At 40.4% G+C, this 18,002-nt stretch overlaps 2 protein-coding genes across 2 annotated transcripts; both read right to left on the reverse strand.

Annotated features, from left to right (window-relative positions):
- Positions 1 to 1,228: 1,228 nt before the first annotated feature.
- Positions 1,229 to 2,511, reverse strand: LOC110605664. The gene is made up of 2 exons (XM_021744309.2): positions 2,094 to 2,511; positions 1,229 to 2,017 (listed from the first exon to the last, which is right to left on the reverse strand). The coding sequence occupies exons 1-2, from the start codon at positions 2,259 to 2,261 to the stop codon at positions 1,445 to 1,447; spliced, it is 741 nt and encodes a 246-aa protein (XP_021600001.1). The 5' UTR covers positions 2,262 to 2,511; the 3' UTR covers positions 1,229 to 1,444.
- A 13,506-nt stretch (positions 2,512 to 16,017) lies between these two features.
- On the reverse strand, positions 16,018 to 17,641 carry LOC110604802 (probable O-methyltransferase 3). Its single transcript, XM_021743110.2, has 2 exons — positions 16,597 to 17,641; positions 16,018 to 16,496 (listed from the first exon to the last, which is right to left on the reverse strand). The coding sequence occupies exons 1-2, from the start codon at positions 17,374 to 17,376 to the stop codon at positions 16,191 to 16,193; spliced, it is 1,086 nt and encodes a 361-aa protein (XP_021598802.1). The 5' UTR covers positions 17,377 to 17,641; the 3' UTR covers positions 16,018 to 16,190.
- Between the last annotated feature and the right edge of the window lie 361 nt (positions 17,642 to 18,002).

Below are 18,002 nucleotides of genomic sequence, written 5' to 3' on the forward strand. Positions count from 1 at the left end.
TAAATAAATCAATTATTTATCAAAAATTACTGTGAATATATAAAATTTATAATGAATGTAATGGAGGGAGATGTTTTTAATAAAGAAAACTCTTGGTTTAAGCTAAGGGTGACTGTGAACAAGGATACGTAATGGAGGATCTCGAAAACCGCCCCAGTGAGCTATGGATTGAAAAAAAGTACTCTTATCCCAAGATGTAGGGCGAAACGTGGCAGCCCATGTAGGATTTTGCCAAAAGGAAGTAAGGAACTAGACCGGTCCTTGTCGGATCAGACGCTGTCGGCTACCAATATGGTCACGTTGCTAACTTATCGTACGGCTACGAACGCCCCAAAACTTTAATTTCTCTGTCACCTCCACCCCCCACTTACTTACACCCTCATTATTATTAATTATTAAAATAATAATCTCAATATTTTTTTAATTAAAATAAATTAATTTTCTTTCCATTTTTCGCCCTGTATTCTATGAAGCAACTGTGCAGTGGGGCCTAACGGGCCAAAATGAAAACAACAAACCCAGTAGGCCGTAAACTGAGCCCGCCAATGCATTTGAGAGGGGCCATTGTTTAGAATTCAATAATTAAGGGAGTTTTAAATAAATTTTATATAATCAAGAAAATCAGATACATAAATATGAGATAATAAAATATAATCTTCACTATTTTTTATAATTATTAATCAAATTAAAAATATTTTTATTGCTCACTAATGATGAAATAAAAGATTATTAAATAAAACAGTGGAGGATGTTGAGTTAAAGAATAGAGAAGGTGTAGAGTGGATAGGGTTGTGCTTTAAAATATTCTTTGAAAGTTCTCTCTTTCATATAACTTTAAGAAGATTACATTTATCATAGTACTAAAATTTCATGTCCAATCATGCAAAATAGCCAATTGATAATTACCAACCAGTCAAGCAACATAAACAAGAAGCAATCCTTTGCTTCACAACTTAAGCCACTTATCCACACAATATCACTTTATTTATTTAGTGTGTCAATTTAAATAAAATAAATATTTTTTTTTGAGAAAACCGTAAAGAAAAATCGATAAAAATTCGTATTAAAAATATTATTGTCGGGTCACACTTTTTTAGATAGTTATAATCGATTCGACAGAAAATAAGGAATAGTGTGTATTTTTCGTTTAGAATTTTCTGAAAAAAAATCGTTGTAATAAAAACTTCTGAATAGATATTTTATATCTGAACTAAATTTTTTCTGATTAAAGAATCTCACATAAAATATATTTATATTGATTTTTCCCGTCTTTAATGGTAAAAAAGAATGGTACCCAATGGCAATAGCATAGGATTGAATTTCCATGCAAATAAGATTTAACTTCTCTGTTCATAAATTAACAGCATAATACCCTTGAATTGACTGGCAGAGAATTTGGTTCCCAAATCAATAGAACCATGGTAAATTTGTTTGGATTGAACTCTCACTTAACAAGATGTTCTTCAATGTCAACAACTACCTCAGATAATATCTCACCAACCCTTTTGATCATCTGACTCTCCGGCGGTCGATACCGGTGCAACGGCGTGGAATTAGTGTCAAGGTAATGGAGAATTATTACCATAATAACAGAGGAAACAAACATGGGTATAGGACCAAAAAACCAGAGAAGCAAATCAAGAGCAAAATACAGTGCTCTAAGTCCAAGAGACCAGAAATCACCTCCTCTTATGACAGCAAGCTCCACATTTTTCACAGGTATGTCACTGTCTGGTGTGCTTATGAGATAATTAGCATGCACAAAGTGTCTTGCAGATTGAACAAAGCATGAGAAAGCTAGGAGAAAACAAGTGAGGAGGCTTATGTACTTGATGGAAATGGTGGAAGAACTAGTGTCTCCATAGACTAATTCACTTTGGAAGATGTTATTGGAGGAGTTCCCTAGCCATGCTCCAATTAGAGAGCTGAGAGTTAAGGAGACTGTTGCTAGAAAAGTTGCTGCTGAAGTATTGGAAGCTATAACAGCTAGAGCAATACTGGCATCTCTTTTATCTGCCTGCAAATCAAATACCACAGCTTGGTGACTGGATAATTTTTAAGTAGAGAGAAAGAGATTAATTAGTGAATGATACCTGCATAATTCTCTCAACCCAAGCTCTTTTGTCATTATTGTCAAAACCCATGACTGTGGTGTGAGGGAGATTGAGATATCTGTATAGAAGAAAGAGGTGATAACCAAACATGATCAGCAAGCCACTAGGAACCAATATCAAATCAAGATAGTCCTTCTTGAAATCCATGTTATTTTTTTCCCTTGCTTTTTCCAAACTAAATGATAATGAAAGGCTTCAAAACTTGGCTTCCTGCCATAAGAGGATTTGCTGGTGTTTATGGCAAGTTCTTGAGTTCCTTCATTTGGACTGCAGTGACAAGTTGCAATCTTTTATGTTGGATTCATGGATTCTGTAGGCATTTGGGCAGTTAAGAAAATTATTTAAGCAACCTTACTTGCTGAAGCAAAATGATTAAACGTCGGGATCATTAGCCTCAATTATAGATTGTTTTCACCTGGATGTAGCAGTCATCCTTTAAGCATAAGCGTTTGCCTTTTGATGATTAAATTTAAGGGTAATTTACAATTTAGTCCCTGGGTATTGCCATTATTAACAAGTCAGTCCCTGTATTTTCAGAAACCTATTAAAACGTCCTTATGTTTTCTCTCCGTCAACGAAATAGTCCTTCTATCTATTTTTGCCGTTAAAAATATAGTAAAAAACTAAATTACCCCCAATTATTTTTCTCCACCTCCTCCTTCCTTTTCTTCTTCATTAATTCTTCTTCCTTTTGCTTCTTCTTCTTCTGCTTCTTCTCCTTTTTCTTCTTCAGCTTCTGCTTCTTCTTCTTCAGCTTCTGTTTTTTCTCCTTCTTCTTCTGCTTCTTCTCCTTTTTCTTCTTTTGCTTCTTTTTCTTCTTTTTCTTCTTTATCTTCTTCTTCTTCTTCTCATTCTTCTCCTTCTTCTTCTTCTTTTTCTTCCTTTTCTTCTTTCTCTCCTTCTTCTTCTTCTTCTCCTTCTTCTTCTTTTTCTTCTTTCTCTTCTTCTTCTTCTTCTTCTTCTTCTTCTTCTTCTTCTTCTTCTTCTTCTTCTTCTTCTTCTTCTTCGGAGGAGGAGGAGGAGGAGGAGGAGGAGGAGGAGGAGGAAGAGGAAAGAAAAGATAGGGACTATTTTGTTGATAAAAAGAAACAATAAGGATGTTTTAATAGATCTGAGAAAAGATAGGGACTATTTCGTTGACAAAAAGAAACAATAAGGACGTTTTAATATATTTCTAAAAATATAGGGAGAGACGATTTCGTTGATAGAAAAAAACGATGAGGAGGGACTATTTCGTTGACTTAAATAAACGACAAGGATGTTTTAATAGATGTGAGAAAAGATAGGGACTATTTCATTGATGGAAAAAAATAATAAGGACGTTTTAATAGATATGAAAAAAGATAAAAATATTTTAATAGATTTTTGAAAATGTAAGGACTAACTTGTTAATAATTACAATATACAAGGACTAAATAAATGGTTTTATTTGAGGGTAAAATTGGATTTTAAAAATTTTCTCTCTCCTCCTTTATCTAATTTTAACGGAAAATAGGACGGAAGGACTATTTCGTTGACGGAAATAAAACATAAGGACGTTTTAATAGGTTTCTGAAAATACAGGGACTGACTTATTAATAATGGCAATACCCAGGGACTAAATTGTAAATTACCCTAAATTTAATGATACCGAAATAGTAAAATCACTTATTAGAATCTTAAATCACCTTTCTTCTCTCATCTTTTGATCAAGCATAATTTAGCCACATTTTTATCATAATTATTGTTGCTTATTTACACATTTTTTAGTTTAATTTATTGTATTTATCTTGTTTTTACAGAAAAGGAAGAAATTAGAAAATGGGAGAAAAAGTGCAGAAAAAGTACAGAAGGATGATTTGCCCAGTGATTTGCCCAAGATCACCAGCTAAACTACTCCAATCACTGCCCAGATCAAGCTAAAGCAGAAACCCGGAGGCAACAGACAGCACTGATATGGGCAGTGATTTGACAAGAAACTCGAAGATCACTGGCCAAATCACTCGCAGAGACATAGAGGACCGACTCACAGAGAAGCGATCTGGTCAGTGATTTGCCCAATCACTTGAAGAAACTGGTCAAATCACCGGGCAAATCACTTTGACAGCAGAAACTTACAGCAGAGCGGGAAAATGGGCAGAAAACAGAAATCCGAATTTTCAGAAGTCCAAATCCAATCCAATCACTTCCAACACAAAACCAAGAGCCACGAAAGAGTCTCTCATCCAAGGAATTCCAATTGCAATTAAAATCAACATCAAAAGAGGAGTCAAACACCAAATCAAAGAGGGATTTCAAAACCCTAGATGGAGAGAAATTCTGCAGCTATAAAAGGAGAGCCTCCAAACCAGCAAAAGGATCTTCTGATCAGCAACTCAACTCGCCAGAAACTCTCCAGCATCTTCCTTTTTCTTTTCTTTTCATCTTTTTGTGTATTTAGTCCACCATGAGTGGCTAAACTCCTCCTTTTCTAGTTGAAGTTGAGAATATTCAGATTTGTGATGAATTGGGAGGTTTAATACTCCATTGTTGAACTCTTGTTTGTTTCAATATTTATGCAAACTGATCTTTTCCATAATTATTACTTTGCTTTTAGAATCAATAAGGGCCCATTGCTTTTAAATTGCTTAAGTAATATTGTTTGAATGATTTAGGTCTGTAATTGCTTAGGTTGTTCAAATACACATTTAATCAAGTTGCATAATCTAAACTTGACCACGCGGTTGGCAAGGATAGAATTGGGTTTTTATAAGTCTTAATGCAGTCAACAGTTGTTCGATGCTACAATGCCCCAAGGACGTTCCTTGGCAACTTGTTGATTAGTGTTTGATTAGCGAACGTTTCCTAATCAAACTAGAACTAATGAAGAATTTGGATTGTGAGAAGCGTCTTCCACAACCAAAACTGATTTATTGAAATCAAATAGGAGTCTTTAATAATCAATGATCAATTCTGAACAAACTGAATTAGACTCACACTTCAGCTAGAATCTCTTTCTCATTGAAATTCTCATCTATTTAAATTATTGCTTTCTTTTGCTATTTAATTTTAATCATCAAATCAAAACCCCCCTCTTTTAATTACTTGTTATTTACTTGACCTAGTCATTATTAGGAAAATCATTGGTGTCAATTCCCTGTGGTTCGACCCTATTGCCACTATCTACAAGTTTATTGTTGATTGTTTAATAGGTTTATTTTTGACGGCTTCGACAACCGCTTATCAAAAATTGGCGTCGTTGCCGGGGACTTGATCTAACTAACGTATTTTCCCTTTATGACCAGGTCTGGCCGTAAAGACAGTCTTCTTTACGACCCAGAGATTGAAAAAACTGCCAAGAGCTTAAGGAAGCAAGCAAATTTGAGGAACCAAGCCTCAAAACCATCTTCATCAACAACTCCACCTCACAGACCACCTACTGCCCCTGCTGAAGAAATTTCTGCACCAGCAGAAACTTCCACCACCGCACCTGCTACAGCAGAATTTTTACCAGAAACCGAATTTCTGGTCATGGCAGAAAATCCAGCAATGGCAGCACCACCTGCTGCACATGTAGAAGCTGAAAATCAAGCAAGAAACGTGCCCATCCAAGCACCACAGCCACGGGAGAGAACTCTTGGAGAGTTAGCTGAACCAGCAGGAGATCAAGCACCCTTATGCATTGAATATCCCCTATTGACAGCACCATTCGAGCTAAGGACAGGTCTGATTCATCTCCTTCCTAAATTCAGAGGCCTAGAGAATGAAGATCCTCACAAGCATTTGAAGGCATTCCACGTTGTGTGCTCAACCATGAGACCCCAAGGCATTCCAGAAGACGATATCAAGCTTAGAGCCTTCCCTTTCTCCCTTGAAGACTATGCCAAAGAATGGCTATTCTACTTGCCACCCGGATCCATCACATCATGGGCTGATATGGTAAGAGCATTCTTGAGAAAATTCTTTCCAACCTCAAAAGCCATAGGCATCCGTCGGGAAATAAGTGGCATAAAGCAAAAGCACTCTGAAGGCTTGTATGAGTACTGGGAGAGGTTCAAAAAGTTGTGCACAAGCTGCCCTCGGCATGATATTTCTGACCAATCTCTCATTGAGTACTTCTATGGAGGTTTGCTACCCTTAGAGAGAAAATTTATTGACGCAGCCTGTGGAGGAACAATTGAAAAAAAATCACCTCGAGAGATGAGGGACTTAATTTCCTCCATGGCTGCAGCTTCTCAACAATTTGGAGACCAAGAACTGCCAACAAGGAATGTAAATGAGGTGAGTAATTCCACTTTATCATCCCAACTTTCTGAACTCACCAATGCTGTCCGTAGCCTTGTTGTGAGTCAAACCCAACAAGTCCAGCAGATTCAGCAGCCCAAGACATGTGGAATATGTACCAACAACCACCCAACTGATCTATGTCCTTCCCTTCAAGAGGAGGACCAGCAAGTCAATGCTGTTGGAGGCTTCAATGGGCAAAGAAGGTATGATCCTTATGCAAATACTTATAATCCAGGTTGGAGGGACCATCCAAATTTCAGTTATGCAAGGGGAAATCAATATCTAAGCTACCAGCAAAGGAATCAAGCTCAAGCTGCACCTCAGAATCCCAATGCATCTCTTGAAGAGATTGTGAAAAATTTGGCAAATACTGTGCAGGATCTTGAGAAACAAATGGGGCAAATGGCTTCATCCTTGAACAAAATTGAATCTCAAGGAAAGCTACCTTCCCAAACTGAGATAAATCCAAGGCAAAATGTTAGTGCCATCACATTGAGGAGTGGAAAGGAGTTGCAAGACAATAGGGCTGAAAAATTGCAAAAACAGACCATGGAAGAAATTCTGCCAGAAAGTGATCAGGGCAGTGATTTGCCCAGTTCACTGATAGGAACTGACCTGATCGCTGGGCAAACTAAGCTGTCCAGCAGTGATTTGACCAATTCTCCAGAGAAGGCAGGAAGTGATTTGCCCAAATCAACAAACCAGGCAGAATCAAGTCAAAGGCAGAAACAGCAACCTATGGAGAAATTCAAGGTACCACCTCCCTTCCCAAAGAGATTTGCAAGGTCCCAAAAGGAAAAAGAGGAAAAAGAGATATTGGAGACACTCCGCAAGGTGGAAATCAATATTCCCCTACTTGATGTTGTAAAGCAAATTCCAAGGTATGCCAAGTTTCTCAAAGAGCTATGCACCAACCGAAGGAAACTTGCTGAACGTGAAAAGGTAAGTGTGGGGGAGTGTGTTTCAGCTGTAATCCAAAGGAAACTTCCAACCAAATGCAAGGATAGAGGAATGTTCGCGGTTTCATGCAAGATAGGCAATGTGGGAATAAAGAAGGCCATGTGTGACCTTGGAGCTTCAATAAATGTCATGCCTCTGTCTATTTTTAACTTGTTGAATGCATGTACACTCAAGGGCACCAGCATTGTGATCCAATTAGCTGACCGATCCATTGTCTACCCCAAAGGAGTGCTAGAAGATGTGTTGGTGCAAGTGGACCAATTAGTCTTTCCAGCAGATTTTTATGTTATTGACATGGAGGAAGACAAGAGCAACACCACCTCTGATATCTTACTTGGAAGACCATTCTTGAGCACAGCAAGAACAAAAATTGATGTGCATGATGGCACATTGACTATGGAGTTTGAAGGGGAAGTTATCAAATTTAATGTTTATGATGTCATGAAATTCCCCAATGATGTTTCTCCTGTTTATGGCCTTGATGTTATTGATAATTTAAGTCAAGAAGTTTTTGATTTTGATCAAGAAAACTTACTTTATGAAAGTCTTTGCAGGAGAGGAGAAGTGGACAGCAACATCTCTGAAGCAGACAAAACAGCAGATTGTTGTAACTTGCTGGATGTGGGTGATTTGCCCAGTGATTTGCCCAGAACACTAGAAAATCTGCTCAAATCACAGCTCAAATCAGACAGCAGGCAGGCAGAAAACCAGCAGACAGAAAATGCACCAGAACTGAAACCCTTGCCTAACCACCTCAAATATGCCTACTTGGGAGCTGAAAATACACTTCCAGTAATCATCTCCAACCAGCTCAGCCAAGAAGAAGAGGAAAAGCTCCTGGATGTGTTGAGGAAACACAAGAAGGCAATTGGGTGGACATTGGAGGACATAAAGGGTATCTCACCCTCAATGTGCATGCATCGGATACTTATGGAGGATGAGTGCAAACCTGTTCGTGAGGCACAAAGAAGGCTGAATCCACCTATGATGGAGGTTGTAAAGAAGGAGATTGTGAAGCTCCTAGACATTGGGGTAATCTACCCCATTTCTGACAGTAAATGGGTGAGTCCCATCCATGTGGTACCAAAGAAGACCGGGATTACCATTGTCCCTAATTCTGAAGGAGAGCTAGTACCCACTCGTGTACAAAATGGGTGGAGAGTTTGCATGGACTACAGGAAGCTCAACACAGCCACAAGGAAGGACCACTTTCCCTTGCCCTTCATGGACCAAATGCTTGAGAGACTTGTTGGAAAAAGCCATTACTGCCTCCTAGATGGATATTCGGGGTTTTATCAAATCCCCGTTGCACCTGAAGACCAAGAGAAGACCACTTTCACATGCCCATTTGGCACATTCGCATTTAGGAGGATGCCCTTCGGTCTTTGTAATGCACCAGCCACTTTCCAAAGGTGCATGATGAGCATTTTTTCTGACTATGTGGAGAAGATCATTGAAGTCTTCATGGATGACTTTACGGTGTATGGCAACTCATTCCATGAATGCCTTGCCAACTTGGAGAAAATACTTCAAAGATGCTTGGAGACAAATCTAGTTCTCAACTACGAAAAATGCCACTTCATGGTCAGCCATGGCTTAATCTTAGGCCATATTGTTTCAGCAAAAGGGATTGAGGTGGACAAAGCCAAAATTGACACCATCAAAAATCTGCCCTACCCAACCAGCATTAGGGAGATTCGATCATTCCTTGGACATGCTGGTTTTTACAGGAGGTTTATCAAGGATTTTTCTAAGATAACTCAGCCTCTTTGCAGATTGTTACAACATGATGTATCCTTCAACTTTGATGACAGCTACAAATCAGCATTTGATTTGATCAAATCACTCCTAATTTCTGCCCCAGTCATCCAGCCACCTGATTGGACTCTTCCATTTGAGATCATGTGTGATGCCAGCAACTTTGCTATAGGTGCAGTATTGGGACAGCGTATAGGTAACTCTCCTCATGTCATCCACTATGCCTCCCGCACCCTAGATGCTGCACAATGCAATTATTCCACCACGGAAAAAGAGTTGCTGGCTGTTGTGTTTGCATTGGAGAAGTTTAGACCCTACCTACTTGGTACAAAGGTGATTATATACTCAGATCATGCTGCACTAAGGTATTTAATCAAGAAAAAGGAGTCCAAACCTAGGTTGGTGAGATGGATATTGCTGTTACAAGAGTTTGACTTGGAGATCCGTGACAAGAAAGGCAAGGAGAACCTTGTGGCTGATCACCTCAGCAGAATTCTGACCGAGATAGAGACATGCCCCATCAATGAGACCTTCCCTGATGAGCACCTCTTTTCTGTCCAAGAAGAGGAACCATGGTATGCTGATATTGTTAATTTCCTTGCCATAGGTGATTTGCCCACTGATTTGCCCAAACACCTAAGAGACAAGATCAAGAAAGATGCAAGGTATTATGTGTGGGATGAGCCTTACCTATGGAAGCATTGTGCAGACCAAGTCATAAGGAGATGCATCCCAAACCATGAGATCACATCTGTCCTAACTTTCTGCCACTCTTACAGCTGTAGAGGTCACTTTGGGCCACGCAAGACAGCCTTGAAAGTCCTTGAAAGTGGATTATTTTGGCCTAACATATTTAGAGATGCTTATTTATTTTGTAGGTCATGTACAAGATGCCAACAAACAGGAAACCTTGGCAAAAGAAGTGAAATGCCACAAGCACCCATCATGGTGTGTGAAATCTTTGACATATGGGGCATTGACTTCATGGGACCATTCCCACCTTCCTTTGGCAACACCTACATACTTCTTGCTGTGGATTATGTGTCCAAGTGGATCGAGGCCAAGGCAACAAGGGCTGATGATGCAAAAACAGTATGTGATTTTGTAAAGTCCCACATTTTCTCAAGATTTGGACTGCCCAAGGCCATAATCAGTGACCGAGACACCCATTTTTGCAACAAGGTGGTAGAAACTCTCCTAAAGAAGCACCATGTCATCCATAGAACCTCTACCGCCTATCATCCTCAAACAAATGGGCTGGCTGAAGTGTCAAATAGGGAGATCAAGTCAATCTTAGAGAAAACAGTCTGCCCAAGTCGCAAGGACTGGAGTATGCGCCTAAATGATGCCTTATGGGCATATAGAACAGCATATAAAACTCCAATTGGGATGTCTCCATATAGGCTGATTTATGGAAAAGCATGCCATCTTCCTGTGGAACTTGAACACAAAGCCTATTGGGCTATGAAGAGCTGTAATCTTGATGAAAAAGAAGCTGGAGTTAACAGAAAATTACAGATTCAAGAGCTTGAGGAGATCCGGCGTGATGCCTATGAAGCTTCATAGGATTATAAAGCAAAGACTAAAGCCTTCCATGATAAGAATATCTCCAGAAAACACTTCCAGGTTGGTGATAAAGTCTTGCTTTTTGATTCCAGGTTCAAATTATTCCCTGGTAAGCTTCGGTCTAGGTGGATTGGACCATTCTTGGTTGAACATATCTATCCACATGGAGCTGTTGACATTAGGAGCCCACAAACAAGCAAAGTTTTCAAAGTTAATGGGCATCGCTTGAAGAGATTCTATGAAGGTTTTACTGTTCATGTTGTGGAGGAGGTCCCCTTGGATCCCCCTTCCCAAGATTGCTGAGCAAAACACTGAAGTCCAGCCCAAGACAGAAAACAGGGCGCTACTGGGAGGCAGCCCAGAGGCAGTGATTTGCCCAGTGATTTGCCCACTGCTTGCCCAAATCGTCGGGCAAATCGACTGAATCATAAGTGATCGGGGCAGTGATATGCCCAATTGCCCTGATAATGTGACCAGATCACCGGTCCCATCGCAAAAGCAAGCACATCATCAGCAAAGGGCGTGAACAGTACCAGCCCAGCGACTGCAAAGGATGAGTGATCTGGCCAAAGTGATTTGTCCAAATCACTGGGCAAATCACCCTGTCAAGAATCCAGAGGGCCAGCATTAAATGATCAGGGCAGATTCACATACCCAAATCACTTTAAGTAGTTCTTTTCTTATTCTTTTACTTTTTACGCTAAACTACTGTTTTTTTTATCTCTTCTTCTTCTTCAAGCTTTCTCCTCTCCGACCACCACTCACCCACCGGCAAACTCAAGACCACCATGGTGAGAATCAAGATGAAGGCCACAGGCGGACCGTTCATGTGGAAGAAACTAGGGCTGCCGAAACCCATCCCCTCTGACAGTGACGATGAAACGTGGGACACACCTCCACCGGCCACCACCAACACCGAGACACCACCGGCCACAAGTACAGCAACAGGACGCACCGACTCACCGGCCGCCCAGACATATCGCCGGCAAAAGAAACGGCAAAGGACACCGCCACCACCATCCACAATAGCCCCATCGGCAAACCCTGCGGGCGAAATGCTACCTGAAGCCACCACTTCCTCCGGCTACAGCCAGAAACAGCCACGAACACAGTCGCCACCAAGATCAGACGCAGAGCCAGAACCTGCCATGCATCCCGCGGGACACAAAGAAAGCGATGCGCCTACTGATTTCACCAGCGTTATGCCCAGCACTATGCCCAGCAACGTGCCTAGCGATGCGCCTACTGATTTCACCAGCGCTATGCCCAGCGATGTGCCCACCGATGCGCCCATGGACTTACCAAGTGATGTGCCTAGCGATGCGCCTACTGATTTCACCAGCGCTATGCCCAGCGATGTGCCCACCGATGCGCCCATGGACTTACCAAGTGATGTGCCTAGCGATGTGCCCAGCGACACACTTAGTGATATGCCCAGCAATTTGCCCAGCGATTTGCCCAGGCCAGCGTACCCTGATCACATCGTCAAATCACTGACATTCAACAAAATTTCTGAGCGCACCAGGCTGCTTAAAATTTCATCCCTACCATATCACCCAGGTAAGTATATCCACCATGCCACCCTTGGAGCACTGAGACTCCATTCCCAGGTACGTTCTCTAATTTCTGCTATTGGCTGTGACACTTTTTTCCTCCTGCGCATGCCCTCTTTCCTTGAACTCACACATGAGTTCTTCACCACATTCTATTTTGATAAACCTGCCATGCACAACATACACACACCAGGCACTGTTGGATTTAGGTTATTGGGGAAGCGATTTCGCTTATCCCTGCAGGAATTCGGCATAGCCATGGGCTGTGAATGCCCTCAGTCCACCTGGGACTTCCCTGCTGAGTTTGATCCAAGCTCTGTGTACTTGGAATTAAGTGATAATCCCCCAGAATCATACTCACCCACTAGGTCCAAGGACCTTTACCTCAGAAACCCCAGCCTGAAATACCTCCACAGATTCCTGGCTTACACATTTTCTGGGAGGAAGGATGCCTCCAACATCCTGACCAGAACTGAGTTATATATTCTTTGGTGCATGCACACACAAAGGAAAATACATCTGAGATACTGGGTTGCCACCCAACTATCTAGCATCATTCAATATAACAGGCCACTAATTTTTGGCCCCTTGATCACTGCCATTGCAGTGAATCTCAAACTATTGCACCCAGCATATACTGACCTCTCCCCCACTTCCAAGACAACCCCCTTGGACCTTCGCACATTAGATGACATGAGGTTGCTTTGCAAGGTGGGGGATGTTTTTTTCATTGCACCTGCAGGTCCAGTAACGCCACGCCATGAGCGTGTTTTCAGAAGGAAGAAAGCCACCATAAGCACCACCACCCAGCAGCCAACCACTATAGCAGCTACTACCGATGAGACAACACAAGCAATAGGGCAGGAACCAGCAAATGAGCCACCCCCAGCAGCCCCCCAACAGGATGCTCCTCAGCCACCTGAAGACGAAGCCCCCAACCAGACAGTAGAGGCTCGTCTCAAAAGGATTGAAGATCGAATGCAAAGGATGGAGCACTTGTTGGACCTGCTGGTGGACCATTTTCTGCCCCAGCACCGTAACAGATAGCGATTTGCCCAGTGATTTGCCCAGTACTTGCCCAAGTCACTGGTCAAATCACTCACAGGCCAGGGAGTCCCTTTCCCTTTTCTCCTTCAGTTTTCTATATGTTTATTCACACATTGAGGACAATATGTGGGATAGGTGTGGGGGTACTGGAGAGTATTTATTCACTTATCACACCACCTTTTTGATTTCTTTTTGTTTCTTTTTGTTTCTTTTTGCATTTTTTTTTACCCCTTTTTGCACACACCAGAATTTTTTCACACTCCTAGCACACACACACAGAATTTTGTAGCTAATTGCTTTACTCAACATAGATAACAAGGTTGAAAAAGTACCCTTATCTCATGATCCCATTGATTTGCCACCCCTTTAAGCCTAAATTGAATTATTCACAGTATGTTACCTTCACTTATGGAGTTTTTCTCTTGAATTGAATCCTTAAATGTGCTAAGGTCAAGGAAAATAAAAATACAAATACATGCAAACACAAAGCTAGTGTAACTCCCTATGAGTTGATTTGCCCAAACTATCATGAAAAACCAGCACAAAGCACAAATCATAAACCTGTTCCAATGGTCTAAGACTATGAATTGTGCCTAAAAGCCACTTGGAGAAGTGACTGACTGAGTAACCGGGGGTGTATTACCCATGTACACAATCGTGTAAAAAGGTCAGTAAACTTTTTCAAGCAAATAAGTTTCGATGGTCTAGACTATGAACAGAGCTAGTAGCCACTTGAACAAGTGACTAACTGAGTAACCGGGGGTGTATCACCCATGTACACAATCGCGTAAAAAGGTTAGTGACTTTTTCAGGCAAGGATAAGAATAAGTGCTGCTGAAAATAAAAACAAAAATAAAAAGAAATAGAGAAGAAAAGGGGCGAGTCACTCCTAGGGGTTGCATTAAAACTAACATAAAGGAATAAGCATGATTGAGTCAAAAACCTTTCTCTTGACCATGGTAGGTGAAAGGAAACAAGGAAAGGAGAGGATGACCTTAGTGCATGTACTCTATACTGTGATACTTCAGTTTAGGAGTCTAAGGGGAGCTGATTAAGTGGAACTTAGGCTCTAAAGAAAAAGGGGGCTTGATTGGCTAAGTTATTTATTGCTTGAGGACAAGCAAAAAGCTAGGTGTGGGGGTATTTGATCAAGCATAATTTAGCCACATTTTTATCATAATTATTGTTGCTTATTTACACATTTTTTAGTTTAATTTATGGTTTTTATCTTGTTTTTACAGAAAAGGAAGAAATTAGAAAATGGGAGAAAAAGTGCAGAAAAAGTACAGAAGGATGATTTGCCCAGTGATTTGCCCAAGATCACCAGCTAAACTGCTCCAATCACTGCCCAGATCAAGCTAAAGCAGAAACCCGGAGGCAACAGACAGCAGTGATATGGGCAGTGATTTGCCCAAGAAACTCGAAGATCATTGGCCAAATCACTCGCAGAGACATAGAGGACCGACTCACAGAGAAGCGATCTGGTCAGTGATTTGCCCAATCACTTGAAGAAACTGGTCAAATCACCGGGCAAATCACTTTGACAGCAGAAACTTACAGCAGAGCGGGAAAATGGGCAGAAAACAGAAATCCGAATTTTCAGAAGTCCAAATCCAATCCAATCACTTTCAACACAAAACCAAGAGCCACGAAAGAGTCTCTCATCCAAGGAATTCCAATTGCAATTAAAATCAACATCAAAAGAGGAGTCAAACACCAAATCAAAGAGGGATTTCAAAACCCTAGATGGAGAGAAATTCTGCAGCTATAAAAGGAGAGCCTCCAAACCAGCAAAAGGATCTTCTGATCAGCAACTCAACTCGCCAGAAACTCTCCAGCATCTTCCTTTTTCTTTTCTTTTCATCTTTTTGTGTATTTAGTCCACCATGAGTGGCTAAACTCCTCCTTTTCTAGTTGAAGTTGAGAATATTCAGATTTGTGATGAATTGGGAGGTTTAATACTCCATTGTTGAACTCTTGTTTGTTTCAATATTTATGCAAACTGATCTTTTCCATAATTATTACTTTGCTTTTAGAATCAATAAGGGCCCATTGCTTTTAAATTGCTTAAGTAATATTGTTTGAATGATTTAGGTCCGTAATTACTTAGGTTGTTCAAATACACATTTAATCAAGTTGCATAATCTAAACTTGACCACGCGGTTGGCAAGGATAGAATTGGGTTTTTATAAGTCTTAATGCAGTCAACAGTTGTTCGATGCTACAATGCCCCAAGGACGTTCCTTGGCAACTTGTTGATTAGTGTTTGATTAGCGAACGTTTCCTAATCAAACTAGAACTAAGGAAGAATTTGGATTGTGAGAAGCGTCTTCCACAACCAAAACTGATTTATTGAAATCAAATAGGAGTCTTTAATAATCAATGATCAATTCTGAACAAACTGAATTAGACTCACACTTCAGCTAGAATCTCTTTCTCATTGAAATTCTCATCTATTTAAATTATTGCTTTCTTTTGCTATTTAATTTTAATCATCAAATCAAAACCCCCTCTTTTAATTACTTGTTATTTACTTGACCTAGTCATTATTAGGAAAATCATTGGTGTCAATTCCCTGTGGTTCGACCCTATTGCCACTATCTACAAGTTTATTGTTGATTGTTTAATAGGTTTATTTTTGACGGCTTCGACAACCGCTTATCATCTTTGCTTGGAATTGGCCCAGATCATCCTTTATGGGCTTCCTTATTCTCTTCTTCATATACGAGTTCTCTTAACTGGAATCAAAATCTCATGGATTTCAGGATTTGGGCTTTAGGAGAATCACTTATTATTATTATTATTGATGACCATTAAACTTAAACATATGTTTAGAGAGCAAGCTGCTTCTACCCGATACATTAAGCTGCGATCGCATTATTCGCTCAGCAACTGCCTGCAGCAACCCACAAGGAACAAACATGAAACTAATATAAAAAGTTATTGCCTATGGATAAACCTCAATGATGGAGTTTAACCCACAAGTGGTAGTCATTTTATAGCGACTAAATCCAGCGTCCATGAAGAGCCTTGCCCATTCTTTCTCGTTCCTCTCTCTTCCAGTGCATACAAGCATCATTTGCATGTCTGCAAAGAGCTTTGTTTCCGCCAGCTGCTTACTTTCATCTTTCTTTTCATTAATCACCATTTCTATGATTATCACTTTTCCTCCCCTGTCTGTGCAGCCAATAGCTTCTCTGCATCGTTTCAAAATCTTTATGCAGGCCTCGTCGCTCCAGTTATGCAGAACAGACTGCAAAGAGTGTCAATATCATCACGATCATAAGATTTGAGACAAACAACCATTTGCCCTTAAGCTTTTATGTCAATAAATTGAAGCAACAAAAATATACCTTGATCAGAACTGCATCTGCAGAAGGAATCGTCTGAAACATGTCACCAGCGACGAATTTCAAGCTTTTACTCTCTGGCAAGTCTGCAACAACTTGTGGGAGGTCCAAGACTGTGCATTTCATATGAGGGTATGCATCAGAAAGCGCCCTGGCTAGGGTTCCTGTCCCACCCCCTACGTCTACAAGTGAGGCTACTCCTTCAAACATTTCCTTATGGTTCTTAAGAATCAAGCTCACCAATTGAGAATCACAGGCCATGGCCTCTTTCAAGAAATTGAAAAACTCAAGATTCTGCCTTCCATATTCCAAAAAACTCATTCCATGAAAAGTTTCAAATGCTGTGAGTTCATTCCCTTGGAAACAATCAGAAAGGGAAAACCATGGAGTTATCAGCGCAGGATCTAGCATTGCTAGAACAGTTGTAGTCAAGCTGGTGGGGCTATCTTTTCGCAGGAGGATAGAAGAAGTTGTTGTAAGAATATAACCCTCTTCTTCTCCTTCTTGATTCTCATGCATTTTGGCTGAAGCAAAGAAGCCAGAGTGCGCCAACATGCGCATAACGCGCTGCAGAGAGTTCACTTTTGTCGGGGAAACTTGAAGAGCAGAAGCCAACTCCGGAATGGTAATAGGTTTGCCATGTTTGTGGATTATGTCAGGAATTCCAAGCTGAACAGCACATTTCAGAGACATGGATTCAAAATAGTGGTACATGTGTTTATATATATAACACTGAGCTTGGAACATCTCATCATTAGATCCAAGCTCTTGATGTAACTCCATGAAGGTGAAAATTTGCCACCTTGTTTGCTCACGAAGTTTAGCGTTGCAGCTTTCTGCTTATATAATACAATCATGCACTGTGCTTTTACGTGATGACTGGTTCACAAGGAAGTTTCTTTGCAAGATAAGTTCCTCTTTTATTCTAGAAGAACCTTGCATAGAAAAACAAGACATAATCTTGCTTTAAATATGATACTTGACTGAAAAAATCAAAGAGTTTGAATGAAGGATTTTCATTCTAAGATGAAAAGGGAGAACAATGGTTTAATCTTGAAAAGGGACTTCAAGTTTTCCTTTAACATACCAAAACGTTAATGAAAATGTTTATTAATTTATTTAGGTTCAGTCACACTGTTGACTTGACTTGGACAAGAACAACAGCTGTTTATAAAATATGATGCCAAGAAGACTGGCATTGGCAAAGAAGAAATTGCAGAGAAGAAACATATGCAATTGCTAAGATAGGTTCCTTATTACTTTCGTGTCAGGACAAAAATTCTGCAATTTCTTTTTTAGGATTTCTGGTAGCAGCATTACTTGACTGCCAAGACAAAATTGTAACGTTAGAATTTTCAAGTCACACTAACCATTAAGATGCAAGAAAGAGACTAGTCCAATTGAAGCAG

Source organism: Manihot esculenta, chromosome 17 (genome assembly GCF_001659605.2).
Source record: "Manihot esculenta cultivar AM560-2 chromosome 17, M.esculenta_v8, whole genome shotgun sequence".
NCBI classification, from domain to species: domain Eukaryota; kingdom Viridiplantae; phylum Streptophyta; class Magnoliopsida; order Malpighiales; family Euphorbiaceae; genus Manihot; species Manihot esculenta.

Coding starts and splice junctions, on each gene's coding strand:
- LOC110604802 (XM_021743110.2), bottom strand. CDS start 17,376: ATGGAGTTACATCAAGAGCTTGGATCTAATGATGAGATGTTCCAAGCT. Junction 16,497..16,596: donor CAGATGCAGTTCTGATCAAG/GTATATTTTTGT, acceptor CACTCTTTGCAG/TCTGTTCTGCATAACTGGAG.
- LOC110605664 (XM_021744309.2), bottom strand. CDS start 2,261: ATGGATTTCAAGAAGGACTATCTTGATTTGATATTGGTTCCTAGTGGC. Junction 2,018..2,093: donor GGGTTGAGAGAATTATGCAG/GTATCATTCACT, acceptor TTTGATTTGCAG/GCAGATAAAAGAGATGCCAG.